The 18,188-nt window shown below is 50.2% G+C and overlaps 1 protein-coding gene across 1 annotated transcript in view; it reads right to left on the reverse strand.

Annotated features, from left to right (window-relative positions):
* Positions 1 to 15,408, reverse strand: part of PITRM1 (pitrilysin metallopeptidase 1) — a 31,460-nt gene extending 16,052 nt beyond the window's left edge. The window contains exons 1-13 of the mRNA XM_008052762.2: positions 15,312 to 15,408; positions 13,859 to 13,965; positions 13,393 to 13,544; positions 12,645 to 12,759; positions 12,467 to 12,563; positions 10,815 to 10,975; positions 8,452 to 8,578; positions 8,115 to 8,203; positions 6,868 to 6,996; positions 6,191 to 6,304; positions 5,898 to 5,994; positions 4,921 to 5,055; positions 2,359 to 2,497 (exon numbers count right to left, since the gene is read on the reverse strand). Coding sequence (XP_008050953.2) covers positions 2,359 to 2,497; positions 4,921 to 5,055; positions 5,898 to 5,994; positions 6,191 to 6,304; positions 6,868 to 6,996; positions 8,115 to 8,203; positions 8,452 to 8,578; positions 10,815 to 10,975; positions 12,467 to 12,563; positions 12,645 to 12,759; positions 13,393 to 13,522 — 1,333 coding nt within the window. The 5' untranslated portion in view covers positions 13,523 to 13,544; positions 13,859 to 13,965; positions 15,312 to 15,408. The remainder of the gene's footprint in view (positions 1 to 2,358; positions 2,498 to 4,920; positions 5,056 to 5,897; positions 5,995 to 6,190; positions 6,305 to 6,867; positions 6,997 to 8,114; positions 8,204 to 8,451; positions 8,579 to 10,814; positions 10,976 to 12,466; positions 12,564 to 12,644; positions 12,760 to 13,392; positions 13,545 to 13,858; positions 13,966 to 15,311) is intronic.
* Positions 15,409 to 18,188: the final 2,780 nt, after the last annotated feature.

Raw genomic sequence — 18,188 nt, forward strand, 5'->3', positions numbered from 1 at the left:
GCTGGGCTCCGGCGATCCTTCCGCCTCAGCCTTCCGAGTAGCTGGAACTCCAGGCGCGCGGCTGGTTTTCTGATTACGTGTCTGAGGCCTGGGCTTCGTGCCATGGAAGTCCAATGTGCTGCAGTCCAAGCCAAGTTGCCCAGGCGGGTCTCAAACCCGCGGGATCAAGCAATCCACTCACCTCAGCCTCCCAAAGGCGCAGGATTACAGACTGAGCCACCGAGCCTGGCTGAACAGCCACAGTTTTAAAGTCATAACTTGATGTGACCGACGAGTGTGGAAAGCCCAGCATCCGCCACATCGCGCTGAGCCTTCCGCCACCCTAGAAGATCCTCTCACGCCCCTAAGTCACTGCCCCCAGCTCCAGCGCTGCTCGCTGGCTCTCTGTCCCTGCACCCACCCCAGGGTGCCCCGGGGACTCCTGCAGCCTATGCTCCTCTGGGCCTGACCTGGCACCCTGCTGCATAGGCTCACTGGCACCGGGCCTCGTGTGTGTCGGTGCCTCATGGTTTTGCGCCTTTCTGCAGCTGGGGGCATTTCTTTACACGAGGGCACATGCTGATGGGAATGTGGGCTGGTTCAGGTTTGTATGGACATGTTTTCACTCTCTTGGGTGGATGCATACTCGGGAGTAGGACAGCTGGCCTAATTTATGGTAAACACATGTTGGAGCAGGGCTAGAAGCTATAAAATTGTTCCTATGTAGCTGGACCATCTTGGTTTTCCTTGAGCAACACCTGACAGTCTGACAGTTCCACTTGCTTCGCATGACTGACAGCATTTGGGACTGGCAGTATTTTGTTTAAATGCTAGCTAGCCTAGTATGTGCTTAAAGGTATGTATCACTGTAGTTCTAATCTGTATTTTCCTAATAAACGATGCACTTCTGTAAAAAAAATGCAATACTCCCCATGTACACAGTGATTTACGAGGGGGGACCCATAAAAATAGGAACTGTACTCGGAGGGTTGGCCCCTTTGCAGTACAGGCTCCCCCTGCCAGGTGAGTGTTTTAGGGACCCACCGGCCTCCGTATGCCCGTGAGTGTTGTTGTGGGAGGCTTCAGTGAATTTTCTTTGGAGAATCTTTCAATGTGTTTGCCTATTTCATGATGGGTGACTTATAAGTGACCTGCTCACACCGTGCTGAGTGTTCAGCAGCTTTTGGCCAAAAACAACATGACCCCGTGCCCTACCCTCCCTATTCACCCAATCTCTCCCCAAGTGACTTTTTTTGTTTCTCCAGATGAAAAAAGTCCTCAAAGGGAAACATTTTGCTGACATGGAAGAGGTGAAACAAAAAACAGCAGAAGCACTGAAAGGCATCAAAACTGACAGTTTCAAAAATTATCTTGAGCAGTAGAAAAAGCATCTCAGTAAGTGTACTGCCTCTAGTGGACAGTACTTTGAAGGTGACTGAAGTTTAAACGTGTAAGAATAAAGACAATTTTCTATAAATAATTTCTGGTTTTCTTGGGTCTCCCTCACATGCGCTTATCTGCCATTAGGATATCTTCTTAGATGACCTATCTGTCAAAATATCTTGCCCATTTTTAACTGGCTGTGAGCTCCCATTATCTGCTAGCATTTGGTGCAGCCCAGGTGCATTCCATCAGACACCAGCCGTGTGAGTGTTTTTTCGGAGTCAGCCTCCCCCTGATGGAGATACATCCCCACGAGGCCTCAGCCCTTCCCAGGCTCATAACCAGCCTCCAAAACGCCCTCACATTCAACCTGTCTTCTTTCCACCCAAGCTCCCCACTGAGTTCTTCGTGTCAGGCTTAGGTTTCTAATTGCCTTTTGATGTTTTTGCATGACCTAATTTCTCTATTTCCCCTCAAAACTACCCTGAATGATATCACTACTATACCACCCACTGACCCGCTAATCCCCTGACTTCGTAGATGAAGCCCCTGCACTCCCATCTCTAGGCAGACCCTGCCCATCTGCCCCCAACAGCCCGCGGTCTCTCCCCCACACGGCCCTCCTTCCACCCTCGGGAGCACACCACTGAGGCTGTCCCCCAGAGCCCTGGTGCTATGTCCCGGCTGGCACACCCCCTCTGTGCCCTTTCAGAGATGGGGCTCTTCTAAACACACAGCTCATGCCGTCCATATGGCTCCTGGGTCATTGGCTACGTACTGCAACATGATTAGTGTCATTGGCATGTTATGGCACGTGGTAAATCGCTAGAACCTTGAGGTGGAAGTCCCTGCACCAGACGTGGAACTCTGCAAGTGCTCAGGAAACACCTGCCGGTTGAAACAGCACCTGCCTCCAACCCAACTAGGAGTGCACTAAAACGTCCACAGGGTCCAGAAGAACATCAGCGAACCACAGAGAAGAAACCAAATGCTGACCTTTCTCGTAGACCCGCCGCTTGTCTTCCAGGGAGAGCGAGTCGACCTTCTGCTTCAGAGTCTCCGCCTCCATCTGCGCTTGTTTCTCGTGGTACTTGTCATCTGGCTTCATGGACAACGTCAGCTTATGCTGGTTATTCTGCAACAGCCACAGAGGCAAAAGGCCAAGTTTCAAAGGACTACTAGGACTTATGCAGGGAGTCCAGTCCTGCTGTGTGCCGGGCCTGCAGTTCCATTTATCCACTTTTAAAAGAATGACGGTAACAGGACTCATCTCAAGGGATGCTTTGCAGATTAAAGAAGAGAAGCCACAGAAAACCCTAACCCACTGCTGGGTTGCAAGGACAGAATTCACCCACATTGCTAAGACTGCTGCCAGGATGATCACTACCATTACGGTCTCCATGTCCTAACCACACACCTTGGCTGGGAAAAGATTTACTCTTTTAAATAGTGTAAGTCTTTGATTTTAATATAAACTGGAGATGACACAGACTTCTAACTTAATTTTTGTCTTGTGTTGACCATACTATTAACTACTGAAAGGCTGGGACTAAATTTCCCATTCAAGACTTTGTGAAATTACTAGCATAAAATACATGTTGATTTGACACAAAATCGATGTTAGGTGATTTAATGTGCCTCTCTTATCTATCTCAACAATGAAAAAGCTACCCATGCACAACACGCTCACTTGTAACACTACCAAGAGAACTGGAGCACCACTAAACTTTATGTAGAGTAACTTACAGCAGCTCAGTGAAACTGCAGGTCAAATAAACAATGGCACATGCCGGAGAGTAACCCCAAAACAGGCCACAGTCTACCCCGTAACAAAGAAGTTCTACCACAGTAACGAGTACAGAGCCAGAACACTCAACCAAGCACAAACACCTGGAAACCCAAAGCAAACGAGCACACATCAAAAGAACCCAATCTTAAAAAGCCAGAATAGTCTTTAAGGGGACTGTCCTCATAGTCTTTTATTAACAAAATAGAAAAGCATACACAAATGTTTTGTTCATTCGTCCACATATACGTATATTTACATTTTAAAAATGTACATATATATTCATATAAAACACCAACAGACATATTCATAAAAGTTGTATCACCCATCCATTAACAGAAATTGACTGACATATATAATGTTCCTAATGTTCTTTTCACTAACTATTATGAAACTCAACTTCAAAACTATAGAAATAAATTCTACAACTTTCTTTTTAGGGGCGGTATACTCAAGAATAAGGGCTCTATTGGTTGCAATCTATATTTTCTTAAAAAACAATTCTTTCAGATGTGACACTTAAACAGTTCAGAGTTTCACGTATGGCCTAATACAAGTACCTAAATAATGCACGCAAGATTCAGTTCCTCTCTTTTTCTCTCTTGCTCTGTTTCTCTTGTCTTTATCTCTGTGTTGGCTTCATTTTCAGAAAGACTCTCCATAGGTTGGAAAATGGTCAGTAAGTTTTGGTCTCACGAGACTCTCAATGCTTAAGATAACAGGGAAAGATAATAAATCCTGAGAAAATACCAGAGAGAACTCTGGCCATATCCGATAGTTTACCTCATCCCAACCAAATGGAGTGAATACGGGTAGTTTCCCACAAGGGATGTTGAGCAAATCTCTCTCTCTCTCTCTCTCTCTCTCTCTCTCTCTCTCACACACACACACACACACACACACCCCCAAGCATGTGAACATGTAGTGCACCAGGTCTCCTACAAAGTATATCTTAGTTTAGTTTGTGAGACATAATCATATGAAATGCACATCTGGAACAATTTTGTAGGCACAGGCTCACTGTTTAAGGGAAGATATGTTTACGAGCCTTGCAGGCAGCTTCTAGCCTCCCCAGTAGGTCAGAACATAAAGACCATCAACTGCTCTCTCTTGACAGGAACACAAATTCAGAATCAACAGATGTGTTGATTGCTACCCAGAGCTGCAACTTTACAGGGCTTGGGCCTCCTCCATAGCTTTTTCCCCATGGCCCTATGCTAATTTTATATGGGTGGTCTCACAGGTGCCTGAGGCCTATATTCCTGCCAGGTAAACTCCCTGCCCCCACACAGGAACTAAGCAAACTGAACAAGCCTCCATAGACACACAGGCTGCACACCACAGCCTACGCCTCTGGCTTGAGTTTTTCTGTAATCTGAAACGTGTTCTGCGCTCTCATCTCTACTCCTCCTGCACCCACCGCCTCCTATCCCATTGTTCATGCCCTCCCACTACAGGGGTCCTGCCTCTCCACAAGCTGCTCCATGCCACTGCAGACAGCCTGAGGTTTTATGCTTTTACGACTTTACTTGTTTCTTGGTGTTATTCATAGGAAAAAATATGGTAACAGATAAGGAACTGGTATATTTAGAGTTTTACTAATCGAGCTAGTTGTAACCAAAGTGAATTGACACTTACATGTAGTTTAGAATATTATCTTTAGTAGTGATTGTAATTCATTCCAGGATCTGGTTTACACGCTTAGTGTTTGCTAATAACAAAATGAGATAGTACATCAAAGGGAATTATACCAAATTCTACAACTTTCTTACCTTAAAATACTGCTTTACTTTTTCTTGCAAAAACTTGGGGTTTTCCTTCAGACACTGTCTGAATTGAGTCAACTGGTTTCCCAGCTTCAAGAGCTCCACAGGGTCGCCGTCGTGATTCCAGCAGGAAGCTATGTACTGAAATGAGGAGTTTCACATCCACAATGCACACGGCACCACAAACACCGTGACCCCAGGCAACAGCAAGGTCTTGAGGGCTTACAAGATCCTAGTTTCGAAATTTAAAAATAACCACAAAGGATTGTTTATCGTGATGATTAAGCAATTCTTGGGTTGGAGGAAAAAAAAAAACACAACCTAATTTGCATCCTAATTTGTTCTAATAAGAAAGGACAGATTTAAATTATTTTAAGAAAATATACGGCCGGGCTCGGTGGCTTAGCCTGTAATCCTAGCGCTTTGGGAGGCCGAGGTGAGTGGATTGGCTGAGCCCACAGGGTTCGAGACCTGCCTGGGCAACTTGGTGAGCCATCTCTACAATAAATCAAAAAATTAGCCGGGCGTGGTAGTGTGCGCCTGTAGTTCCAGCTACTCGGAAGGTTGAGCCAGAAGGATCGCCGGAGTCCAGCAGGTCAAGGCTGTGGTGGCTGGGAGCGTGCCACTGCACTACCACTGACTCCAACTCAAAAAAAAAAAAAAAGAAAGAAAGAAAATATACTACTAACAGATTACCAGGTATCAAAAATCCCTACTCATTTAAAGTATTCTGTGCAAATCTATTTTACATAAAAGGATAAGATGACAAAAAGCCAATTAAGTAAGCTAGTATAAAAGAGAAAAAGTACTTAATAAAAGAAGACAAAATTTATATCTCTTCCCGAACAGTACAGCTTTCGAGGTTCAAATCAAAAGCACTATCAATATCAATCTGTATTCTCAGTCCTGTCATGAACCACTGACTGCAAAAGCCAAGAAAACAAATAAAAAAGAAAAACCAAAGGGGCTGAGAAATCACATACTGATGTCAGGGTCAGGCCAAAGCTGGGAGATTGATGCTTCATCTGTACTTCAAGTTTATGAAGTAAAGCTTCAATCCGGTCATCTTCAAACCCTTTCCTAAAGAACACAATTAAGACATAAGATGCCGAGAACAAACAGGTTTTAGAAACACAAGGGAGCAGAGACAATACTTAAGCAGCTGAGCTCACACCACCACATGTCTTATTAGAGAGGGAAGGGCCCGCAGAGAGGCTGTCCCTCCCCAGAAAGCACGCCGATGAGGACAGCAAACTGTCGCCATGTGCCAACTTACTCAATGACCTCGTCAATCGTTCTGTCCACAAGGCTCCTGACGGTCTGAACGTCTTTCTCTGATAATCCCTGGAGACCGACGCTGAAGTAGGCCTCCCTCGTGTAGCCATTGTATCTGGAACAAAACAGAGACATCGCATCAGACTCCACACACAGCCACCTTCGCGTATCACGTGCTTTATCTAAGGAGAAGGAAGACGTTGAACTCCAGGCCCTCCACCAGAAAGCCCACGAAAGCATCCTCTCAGCTATGACTGGTCACATGGACATTCGTGTTCTTTAAATATTCTGAAAAATCAATACAATTTAAACTTTTGAGTTAAAGCAACATAAATCTCACAGAGAACTGCTGAGTTTTATAAAATCTTATGATTCCTAAGACTGTTTACTGACAGGTGGTGAGTGGCATGACTGAGACCTCGGGAAACGTCTGTACGTTTGGGTGCGTTTTCTGCCCAATGCCCCCTTCGGGAGACATCAGCAGGCTTCGCTGGATCCAGGAACTCGCCGGAGCTCCTTGTCACGTGGGCTGTCCTGCGCCCGTGGGACATTCGGCAGCATTCCCGGTGCCGCCCTCCAATTAATGTCCCGGACGTCATCGAGTGTCCTCGGCAGGGAGCAAAACTGCCCAGTGCCCCCAGCTGAGCACCAGTGAGCTAATCGAATGATCCAACTTACCCGACATCAGGAGAAAAGTCTGTGCCAAGTCCAGACTCAATCAAGGCTTTGTAAAACGGAGAATTGGGCCCAGTGATCAGGAGTGAAGACAGAAGACTTAAGGTGAAGGCTTCAAATGTGTCCGTGATACTTCGTCGAAAAAAGGATGGGGACAGAAAAAGAACAAGAGGGAACACTGTTGGCCCTGACATGCTTTTCAAACCAGTTAGGATCATCCTAACACTTTCCTCTCCAAACAGCTGAAGCCCCACTAGAAGCTCTTGCATTTCAACGTGTATTTTAATAATGACATGACCAAAATACAATTTTTCTTATATACTGTTGTTTTTGTTTTTCTGGTTTTTCCCTAACATAAGATTAATTTTACTGCATCTGGAAGTGTACTGCTAAACAGCCACGGTTTTCCCATGTTATGTCGATGAGAGCTGCAACACTCGAAAGTACAAGAGAAGTGAGTCAGTCAGTAGAGACACTGCGGAGTCCTCGCCACCGCCACCTGAGCCCCTCCAGGGTGGAGCTCTGGCTGTCTCATGAAATCTCTGGATTCACAAATTTTTTGCACGGGGCATCAGTTCTGAGGCGAGTGTTCACAGCATCATTCTCCCACACAAAATGTTGGGACCTCAAAATGCTGCGACCTCAAAATGTTGACAACTGCTATGCAAGGTCATCACTTCTCTGTAGGAAGGAAGTTTTACATACAATGAAGTAAAGACTCTTCCTCTGGATAGGTAGATCAAAACCCCAACCCATTTCAGAGGTTAGTAAAACTTCTTTGGGTTGGGTGCAAGGACTCACACAGGTAAAAGCAGCACTTTAGGAGGTGGAGGCAGGAAGATTGATCGAGTCCAGGAGTTCGAGACCAGCCTGGGCAAGATAGTGAGACCTCATATCCAAAAAAAAAAAAAAAAATCAAAAACCAAACCAGGCAAAATGACTCACACCTGTAGTCCCAGCTACTCAGGAGGCCAAGGTGGGAAGGTCGGGGAAGGGGAAGGTGGGTGGAGGCTGCAGTGAGCCATGAGCATGCCACTGCACTCTAGCCGGGTGACAGAGTGAGATCCTGACTCAAAGAAACAAAAACAAAACAGCAACTTTCTTGACATTCTGTTGTCTCATCTTAAAACCTGCAAGACCCCCACCTGCACACTGACTGACCTTGATCGTAGAGTTCGCCTCCGAGCCTCCTTACCCGGGTGTCTGCCTACTGCACCCCGGCTGTGTGAGCTTTAACACTGGGTACTTACTCTGGCAAGAGGAAGGCGACGCTAACCATCGTCTGTCTGGAGGGATCTGCAGCGAATGCATCCGGGCCGCAAGTTATCTGGAACTCCCTCTGTAAAGCGAGGAGACGCTGTGAGTCAGCACACAGACTGTTGGCTTTAAACCACGGCGCGTTATCTGAATGTCCAAAACGCGACCAACATGCTAACTTCCACTGTAAACAAATAACTGCTCATCAGGCTTCAAAGTGCTCACATCCCCGGCACGACCCACAGTCACATTCCAAAATCCCACTGTCGGTGCGCAGTGCAAGCCTCATCAGCGCGTTTAACGAGAAGGACACACACAGTGGGCGCTCACCGGCCGGTCCCAGGGCTTCTGAGTGGGCACGGCAGTATGCGTGTCAATCTTCTGAAACTTACTCAGCGCTTCATCATGAACCTGTCTCAGATGCTGTTCTAACGGGAGACTTCCGTACGTGAAGAACCTACGATTTCGAGTGAACACGTTAATCGACTTCAGTTTAAAAGATGAGAAATCGACAGCACCCAGCACCCACTCATCCGAGGGTCGCTCTCTGGAGCTTCAGTTACCCTTGATCAACCCAGGCTGAAATCATTACAGTACTTGGAGAGAAAGACCATATCTACTTGACTTGTTCCAGAGCACTGTTACAGCGCCTCTCTTGCAGTATTGCTGTTGTTCATTTCTTACTGTGCCTAACCTGTTAACTCTATCGTGGGTGTGTCTGTCTAGGGAGCCCACAGTATGTGCACAGGGTTTGGCGGCTTGGTTTCGGGCAGCCCCTGGGGGTCGTGCAAGGGACCCCTCAGGTAAGGGGGCTACCGTACAGCAGCTGCCGTGCCAGCTGCCACAGTGAAGAGACCTTTACATCGGGATATGTGTTTTTTTTCACTTAGCTTAACTGCAAACACCCAACAGAGGCTTCTGCCCTTTTAATAGGTGATTCTAACAAAGTACAAACCATGCAGAAGGAATTAATTAAATGCAAATCCAGCAAAAATTGATTTTCATTTAAATCTGCTCTAAAGGCATTCCAACAACAAAGTGAGCCGTTCGTAAAACACTCCGTAACGCTGGCTACAGTGATACCATAATCCAACAGACAAATGAAATAAGGTATTTCACCAAACTCAATTCTAGGCTACAACTTTCAGGTCATGTATGTTTTACTCAACCAGAGAAAAAAGGTCACGATGACAGAGCTGATTTTCTTCTCTATCATGCTGTTGTCTGAGCTTTGGTGGAAATTTGGTGCCTAATATCTTAAAGAACCTTTAACCATTTTACACTCCAGGATCTAGAACCAAATCTCACACTCTAAGGGTTAGATCAGCAGGGCCAGCAGCACCCAGTGCCTGATGCTGGTCTCTAGACCCTTTCTCCAGGGGTCCAGAGGTCACGGGGAGGGGGACGCCCGCCAAACTTCGGGGGCTGGAAGGGCCACGTGAGTGTGCGGGGCTTCGGGGAGAAACCCAAGAATCCGCTGAAGACCAGAGCCATCAGAAAGGAACCCCACAGACATGTCAGGAGGATGTGAGTGGAAGTGGTAAACAGATGGCATTTGGTCACATGGCCTCAGACCCACACGGGAATCCTGTGTGAGGTCACAACAACCACGGAGGCTAAGAAAGGAAGGCACCTCCCAGCCGCCACTGGAGGGCTCCTGCACCATCTCCCCAAGACTGGTGTCGCTCCCCAACGCTGGCGTCCCAAAGAGCAGCCTCCCTCCTGCCCCAGCAGAACCGTATTTTAGCGTCACTCAACAGCCCCAATACAGGCAGAAGAAATTACAGAACTGGAAAACTTCACAAACTGGTAAAGTCACTGCCCCAGGCACTAGTCATCAATTAGCAGGCTGGAACTCAATCAATAGTCCCAGGACATCAGAATCTCGGCCCACCAATGTCCTGTGGCTGTAGGGAGAACCAGAACCTCCCAGAGGGGTCACCACCCAGACCCGCCGATGCCGGCATCCCTTGGGTTGAGGGGCCTCAGGTAGCGTGGCCGGCTACACAGAGCCCCCCTGCCAAGAACTCTGTGTGAGAAGGCTCGCCGGACTCTAGCCAGGTCTTTGGGTCTAAGTTCTGGTGCTTGGGAACATAGGAACACATTAACCAACACCACAAGCAGTGGCCAGGTCACCTGAAGTAAGAGAAGTACAGAGAAGCCCGGCCTGACCCTGCCCCACCCCAGGAGCGGGTGCCCAGGAGACAAGATGGACACTGACAAATGGGTGTGTGGCCTCAGCCAGGTCAAACATTATAGGACAACTGGAAAATATGGGCGTGAAATAAGAAACAGCTGGTTTAAGAAAGTGTGTGCAATCTGTTGGATGCGAAATGGTTCAGAGCCACACGGTTCAGAGCCACACATTCACGTGTTTGGGGTAAAGGATCACAACGAATGTCATTTGTATGTGTCAGTTCTGCGAGGCAGGAGTCTTCCATGTCCCGCTCACACTAGCAGATCGGGGACCTGCAGATGAATGGAGGGGCCCGGACCCATCTTGGGGGCCCCATGGGCTGTGTGCAACTCCCACGCAGAGCCTGGTGTGATCAGCGCAGAGGTAAAAATGAACGTCCATGTGAGTGAGACAGGCAGCTCGGGCCAGGAGTCCCATGGAGGCTGCCTCACACAGTAAGGACGCACACAAGGCAACTCCCGACAGCCCTGTCAGCGTCAGCCTCAGAACAGCCTACCTGGCATTGCTCGGGTGGTAGTGTGTAGCGTGGAACTGCTTGAGCTGCTCCCATGTGAGTTCTGGGATGCACAGGGGGTCACCCCCGGAGACCACCGAGTACGTGTGGTCAGGAAGAAGCCTGTTCTGGAGGTGCTGGGAGAAGATCCTCTCGTTGTCGGTCTTGAAATTTCCAAAAGTAAATAAACAAATGAGAAAAAAGATACACACGGGAAGTGATGCACACACAAACACAAGGCACAGCAAATCAGTCACACTTGGGAGTACACGTGTGTCACACTGGCAAATAAAACTGCTCTCATGGCACTTAGGGGCATCCCTGCGGCACTATCGAGCGTGCCGCTCCATAACTCATGACCTGTGCACAGTACCCAGGGCTGGTTCCCTTGGAAGGGAAGAATCATGTACTCTGCAGCGCGTGTTGGGCGAACAACTGCCCAGCTGACAGCCAGAAGGGTGCAGTGAGATGGGTAACTAGGGTTCCTCTGTCCACCAGCCATACAGGAGACAGCGAGGCGCTGTCACCGAGCCTGATTTTCAAAATGATGACTTGGAAGAAGTGACACCCAAGCTGGGTATAAAAGGGCAAGCAGTGCGCCAGCCACCGGGGCCACAGGAAGCAGGGGCAGCACGGGCCCCAGGCCCCCACGCCTGAGAGGCTGGACAGGCCAGGGCAGGCACAAGGGGATATGAGGACGTGGGCCAGGACAGCACTTCTCGAAACCCAAAGGTCTTGAGACCTCTGGCACCCCCCAAGTGAGTGACGTCCCCAAAGTTCCTGGTCATGTGGGGCTTCTTGATTATGCATGTGTCTATGCATGTGTGTGTATATTTGTAAATTCTTCTGTATTCCAAATTAAAACTGAGACATTTAAGAACATTGTTCGGCCTGGCACGGTGGCTCATGCCTGTGATCCCAGTACTTTGTGAGGCAGAGACAAGAGGACTGCCTGAACTTAGGGGTTTGAGACCAGCCTGAGCAACACGGCGAGACCTCGTCAATACAGTCAATAAAAAAATTAGCCAGGCATAGTGGCGCATGCCTATGTTTCCAGCTACTTGGAAGGCTGAGGCAGAAGGATCATCTGCCCAGCAGGTCAAGGCTGCGGTGACCGTGAGCGTGCCACTGCACTCTAGTCTGGGTGACAGAGAGAGACTCTGACTTGAAGAATACTGTTCATTCATTGACTTAACCCATCATTTCACGTTAGCACACGTGTTTTTAGAAAATACTTTTCATCACAAAACGTTAAAGAGGCTGAGCAGAGTGTCCCTGTCAGCCTCCTTTGAAAATCCCTTTGGCACGAGCTCAGAAGCTGGACTCCCTGTCAGCTTCCCTCCCCAGCATGTTGTGTATCAGGTGTGCCACGCGGCCTCTGGAAGGGCCACTGGGCATTCAGGAAGAATGAGCATCACTTCATGGACCTGCTGGGATCACACAGCGGGCCCGCCCCGGTCGCCTGCCATGGGAGCGGGCACCAAGAGGAGTCCAGCCCGGCCCCACTGGCCCCACTCCGGCCCTGGCTCATTCCAGAAGTTAGGACCTATGCGAACACTCCATGAGGTCACAACGTCAACTAGCTTCCAAACCACCTATGTGTCACTATTTTACACACTGGGTTTAACACAGCGTAAATGAGGAAGAAAACTTACAAACACTCCCTTCATCTCATTGAAGACGACCCCTTTAAAGATCAAGGGCGTGTGGGGGTCACTCGGGTCCTCATGCTCAAGTCGCCAGCCTTCCTGCCTGCGTGAGGATGAATAATCAATCAGAGGGGGACGGTGACCTGACAAGAACATCCAATCCCCCCAATTAATCATTACGTACCAGAAGTCCAGCTCTCGCAAACAGGGGAAAAAGGTCGCATCGAGATACACAGAGAGCAGGTTCTGGAAATCCTTGGGGTTTTGTGTGGAAAATGGATACAGAGTATAGTCACTAGCTGGGCACAAAAGAAGAGAGGCATTTTAGATACAACAGAGATGACCACTCTCAAGCTGTCAATGTCCGCAGCAAGGGAGGCGGTGACCCTGCGCCCTGGACCCCGCCAGGCGGCTGGCCCTGCCTGCCCAGCCGCCGCCCTGAGCCCAGACGCCGCAGACCCAGCTCAGAGTCTGACCTGCCGGTACGGTGCGAACGCATCAGCCAACTCCCCTGCAGCCCGGGCCCCCCCAGAGTTCCCCATGCCGGAGAGCATGAACCTGCCCTTCAATTCCAGCCCACTGGGGAAGCCCCATCCACACCGCTGGCCTACTCGCTATCCTCAGACAAAACCTGAACATGCCAACAGCAATGAGCAGGCCCAATGCCCTCGCAACACTTCTGGCAGAAAATCGCTTCAAATCTTCCCGAGAAAAGGCAAGTGCCTTTTCCCTAAAACTTCAGTTTTTGCCATCTAGTCAGGACGTGCCTTTCCTAAAGCACTAAATTGCTAGTAACTCCCAGCTAGACTGGAGACTGGTACAAATGGATTGCGGCGCAGTCACTAATTGCCAGCTGCCCGGCTTCTCAGACACTGACTATCCAGGTACGTCTGGCAGACCCAACCGTGTGTCGGCCAGGAAGCCAGCCTTACCCGTGAAGGCGTTCATGAACGTGGACAAGGACCTGTTCAGCATCTTGAAGAAAGGGTCTCGGCAGGGGTACTTCTGAGACCCGCACAGAACCGTGTGCTCGAGCACGTGAGGAACGCCCGTGCTGTCCATGGGCGTGGTGCGGAACTGCACACTGTGGACGAGAAGAGCACACCAGAAGGAAAGAGGTGAGCGCGGCGCTGCCCCCCCGGGCTCCACACGTGGCGACCGCAGGCGTCAGAGCTGATCACGTCCACGTCACACTCTCGCAACAGAACATGTTCTAACCGCAATGTGTGAATCACGGATGCCGACCACAAGGTGCTAAGGTACTTAGTAGAACATACATCTGTGTAAGTTTTCCCTTATGTGTTCTGGATGCTGCAGTAACAAGAGGCTGGTAATGAGAATGACTTTCAATCACTTCATGGCAGATGTTCACGACCACATTCTCACACAACCACACACCTGAACAGGTTGTTGCTGTCCTCCCTGGCCAGGTGTAAGTACCTGGCCCCTGTGCCATCATGAGAGAGCTTCACTGCGGTCAGGAACAGCTCGGGGACAGGTGTCACCTGCAGTAAGAAGACATTTTTCTGAGCACTTACCATCAGGTAGGCATTATCTCAACATGGCACTTACAACCCTGGGAGATATTCTTATTCCCTTTCACAGAAGAAAAAGCTGAGGCTCACAGTGATGCAGTTAGCTGCCCAGAGAACACATAGCCAGGATTCAGCCTGGCGTCTGCGCCCTTTCCAGCATCTGCTGCACCTAAATACCACGGCTCCCTTTAAGTATCCGTTGTGTGTCTCCAGTCTCCACAAATGCCACCTCCTGTGGGGCTCAGAACAGCCCTGCAGGGAGGCAGATGCTGGGGTAGGCGCTTGCGACTACGGAAGGACATGCCGGGAACAGCCTTGGCTTCCTCTCGCCAAGGACACGTGCTTAGTACTGAGCCCGGGCACATGCCAGGGCCGCAAGTCAATGGGAGGGGCTGGGGGAACAAATGCCCTCGAATCCCATTCGCGGGGTGGGGACCAATGAGGAGTCATTTCAGTTTCTACAAAAACTGAAAAAGAAAGGAACAGAGCCTGCCTTTGTGAATAAGGCCCTTATTAACTGCAACCCGTGTTATGAATCCCAACTTCCAGTGCTGGGACCTTGCCTGGGACCTTGCCTGGGACCCCTGTGTCACCGCCCGTGCGCACGCCCTGCCTGGAGACTCTGCCACCGTCTCCATGAGCTCGTCCCTGTCCCACTGACCCTCATCCCACCCCCCACCTCAGGTCCTGTGTCCTTGGCACTTCTGCATGACATGACGCTCACCAGGCTGTGCCCGGTGTCATGGCTGCATGGTTCCTCATAGATTGTAAGCTGGTATCTTTGTATTTGTTATGGCATCAGGTGCAGCACAAAGCCAACAGCCAGACAAGGGTCTCGGGTGCTTATTTCTTAGTTATTACATTAAATAAAAAAGCAATGGGAAAGGAAACAGAACACTATTAATGAGAAACAGAAGACAAACGACTCCATGTTAATATTCACCTAAGGAAATAAAGCTCACAATTTCTTTTCTATGGGTGTGAAACCCAAATGGCTCAGAAAACCTCTGCACAGGTTTGGCACCAACCATTGGTGGGGAAGCCTGACTCAGCAGGGTGGACCCTGAGTCCTCACTGGTCACCCTCAGAGCGCATCGCTGGGTCAGGTGTATTCTCCTAAAACCCGAGACACCAGGCCTCCGGGGTTTTCAGGAAGGGAAGGGGGACCTGTCGCTCACAGGCCTGATTCAGCTACCCCAAGACGGGCGCTCAGCTGTCTGGGGCCACGAGGGTCAGACTCCAGGCTCAATCTCCCCCTCCAGAAGCCACAGGTGTCATGCCACTGAGTGAGGTGGTGCGTGCTGGACCAGCCGTACCTGGTTGACAGTGAATCCGTGGATCTTGTCCCCTATTTGGTAGCGCAGCGCCCTCTCGCAGGCTGGGCCGCTGCTCCCCCTGCATGCCTCGAGCTGTGCACTGCCGCACCTAGCAAAAGCCATCCAGTCAGGTGATGGGCAGGAGACCATCAGGCCGACGCCATTCAGCAACGCGATGCCATCTGATGAAGATTATTCACTGCAGAAAACTTAAATCTTGCACATTCCAGACACTCATTTTTAGTAAAGTTCTTTCCATTTAAACAGCCTTCTATCTCAACTCAGTTAAAGCTTCATAGTATCTAATGAAATATGGAAACTTTTTATTTGCACGTTTGCCGATAACTCTCATACGATTATGATACGGATTTCCCTTAAGAGCATAACAAACAACTCTCCAGTCAAATGGCTTCTCTCCATCACAGAAGCCTCACAGGCCTTCACAGTACTTCAAGAGACTCAAACTACGACAAGATTCACTACACGCCCACTACAATGAAAACGAGGAAGCCTCGTACTTCCAGGAACTCTCCCACACTGCTGCCAGGATGCAAACTGCAGCAACTTTGGCAAAGCTTTCAGCATTATTTAGACGCACTGAGGACTAGGAATTCCTCCGCTCTGTGCCGGTATCCTTCAGAGCTGGTACCAGAGCAGCAGCACATGGGTTCCAGAGTGGGGCACCAACCCAGAGGCCCCATCAGCAGACGGGCAACGATGGCTGATAAACTGGCCTTTCACTCAATGAAGTAAACTTAGCAATGAAAATGCGTGGACTACGACGACACACAACCAAGATGTGGGTCACATAATATTCCATCGAAACATATGAGGAACATTTAGGGCATTATCCAAACCTGGTATTACTCAAACAGGACTGCATTGCTGGAATTCACACAGAGGGTAGAATACAAAGAGAAGGACAGAGGCAACCTCTGTGTCAGCAGAGTGACTATTTAGGATGAGGGAGCCATCTTAAGCCTGGTCAGAGCGACGCTACTTATTCTTAATCATTACTCTCTCACACCCTAATGAGTGTTTTATGACATGTTCTACATTAACATTGTATCTCTCATAAATATTTCTATATGGAGGGGGAAAAAAAACACTGCTTCGGTCAATGGCAATATTAAGGAGCTATGCTATCACCAACCAACATTTCCTTCTAGATTTAGCAAATTCTAGAACTATGGGGCAGAGAAGAATTTTGAGAAGCTATTTATCACAAGAACACAGCACGGAGGAAAGCCCCGAGAGGCAACTAGGGCTTCCCCCTACTTTCTGGTGACCCGGCAGGAATATGACCACCGTCCCTGCTGCCTAACTCAAACACTCCCCGTGGGCACCTCAACAGCTGACACCCGTGTTTCCTCACCTGGGCTGACGGCAGCTCAACTGCACTATAAATGAAATGAGGTTTGGTGGATCTGCATGACAACGAAACATTTTTCGGTCACCATAAATCGAGTCATAAAAGTTACTGAACTCCCGGAGTGAAGCCTGGGTCTCTTAAGGACTCTCCACCCACAACAGCGGTGAAATGGGAGCAACCCTATTAAGAAGAACCACAAACTGCTGGCTCCGTTTATCACCCTGGTTAACATCCACCTTAATGACCACCCTCACTTCAAAAGGCCCCACAACCCACACACAGCCGGTTCTTCTGCGGTGAGCGGGAAGGGGTCAGGCACTCCTAGGCCTGGCCCCGGTAGCCCACCCCTTCAAAGCCCTGCGTCACCTGAGCCTCAGACAGGGACAGCAACTACGGAGGGGGTGGGGGGAGTGGAGTCATCCCCAGGGACTGACTGAAAGGACCACTTGCTGGGCCCTGCAGGGGCACTCTGGGCTCTGGGGTCTAGGGTGCGGGAGCTTCCCGATGGGGGTCAAGGGGTAAAGGAAGCGCTCAGACAGGGGTGTCAGGGTGCAGGAGCCCTCAGACAAGGGGTCGAACCATATAGGAGCCTAGACGAGGCGTCTGGGGTGAGGCAGGCCCCAACGAGGGTTCTTGGCATACAGGGCCCCAGATGAGGGATTTAGGAGTGACGGAGGCCCGAGACAAGAGACCTCGGCATACAGGAGCCTAGATGAGGGTTTTCGTGAAGAAGGAGAGCCCAGATGAGGCTGGGCATACAGAACCCCGAATGAGGGGTTTACGGGGCGGGGCGCCCCCAGGCAAGGAGTCCAGGCGTGCAGACCCCCGCCGAAGAGTGAGGGAGGTCCTCGTGAGGGATCTAGGCATACAGAACCCCAGATGAGGGATCCAAGAGCAGGAGAGCAAGCAGACGAGGGGTTTAGGCAGAGAGGCCCCAGGTGGGGAGGGAAGGAGCGCCCAGACCAGGGGTCTAGGCGGACGGGACCCTAGATGAAGGTTTAGGGATGAGGAGGACCCCGGATGAAGGGTCTAGGCTTACGAGACCCCAGAAGAGGGGTTCAGGAGGGGGAGAGCCCCCAGACCAGGGGTTTAGGCACCCAGACCCCAGACAGGGGGTGAGGGAGCGCCCAGACCAGGGCTGTAGGCGTCCAGGACCCCAGATGAGGGTTTAGGGACGAGGGAGACCCCGGGTGAAGGGTCTAGGCTTACGAGACCGCAGAAGAGGGGTTTAGGAGGGGGAGAGCCCCCAGACCTGGGCTGTAGGCGTCCAGGACCCCAGATGAGGGTTTAGGGACGAGGGAGACCCCGGGTGAAGGGTCTAGGCTTCCGAGACCGCAGACGAGAGCTGAGGGAACCCCCGACGGGGCGTTCCGGGGTGTCGGGCCCGAAAGCTCCAGACGAGGAGGTTGGGGGACAGGGCTCGGGATGCGGGAGCTCCCGCGACAGCGAGCGGTCACTCCGGGCGGGCGCGGGACGGAGGCGTCCCGGACGCCACGGCCCGCCTC

Source organism: Carlito syrichta, unplaced genomic scaffold (genome assembly GCF_000164805.1).
Source record: "Carlito syrichta isolate Samal-C Ts95f unplaced genomic scaffold, Tarsius_syrichta-2.0.1 Scaffold287494, whole genome shotgun sequence".
NCBI classification, from domain to species: Eukaryota; Metazoa; Chordata; class Mammalia; order Primates; family Tarsiidae; genus Carlito; species Carlito syrichta.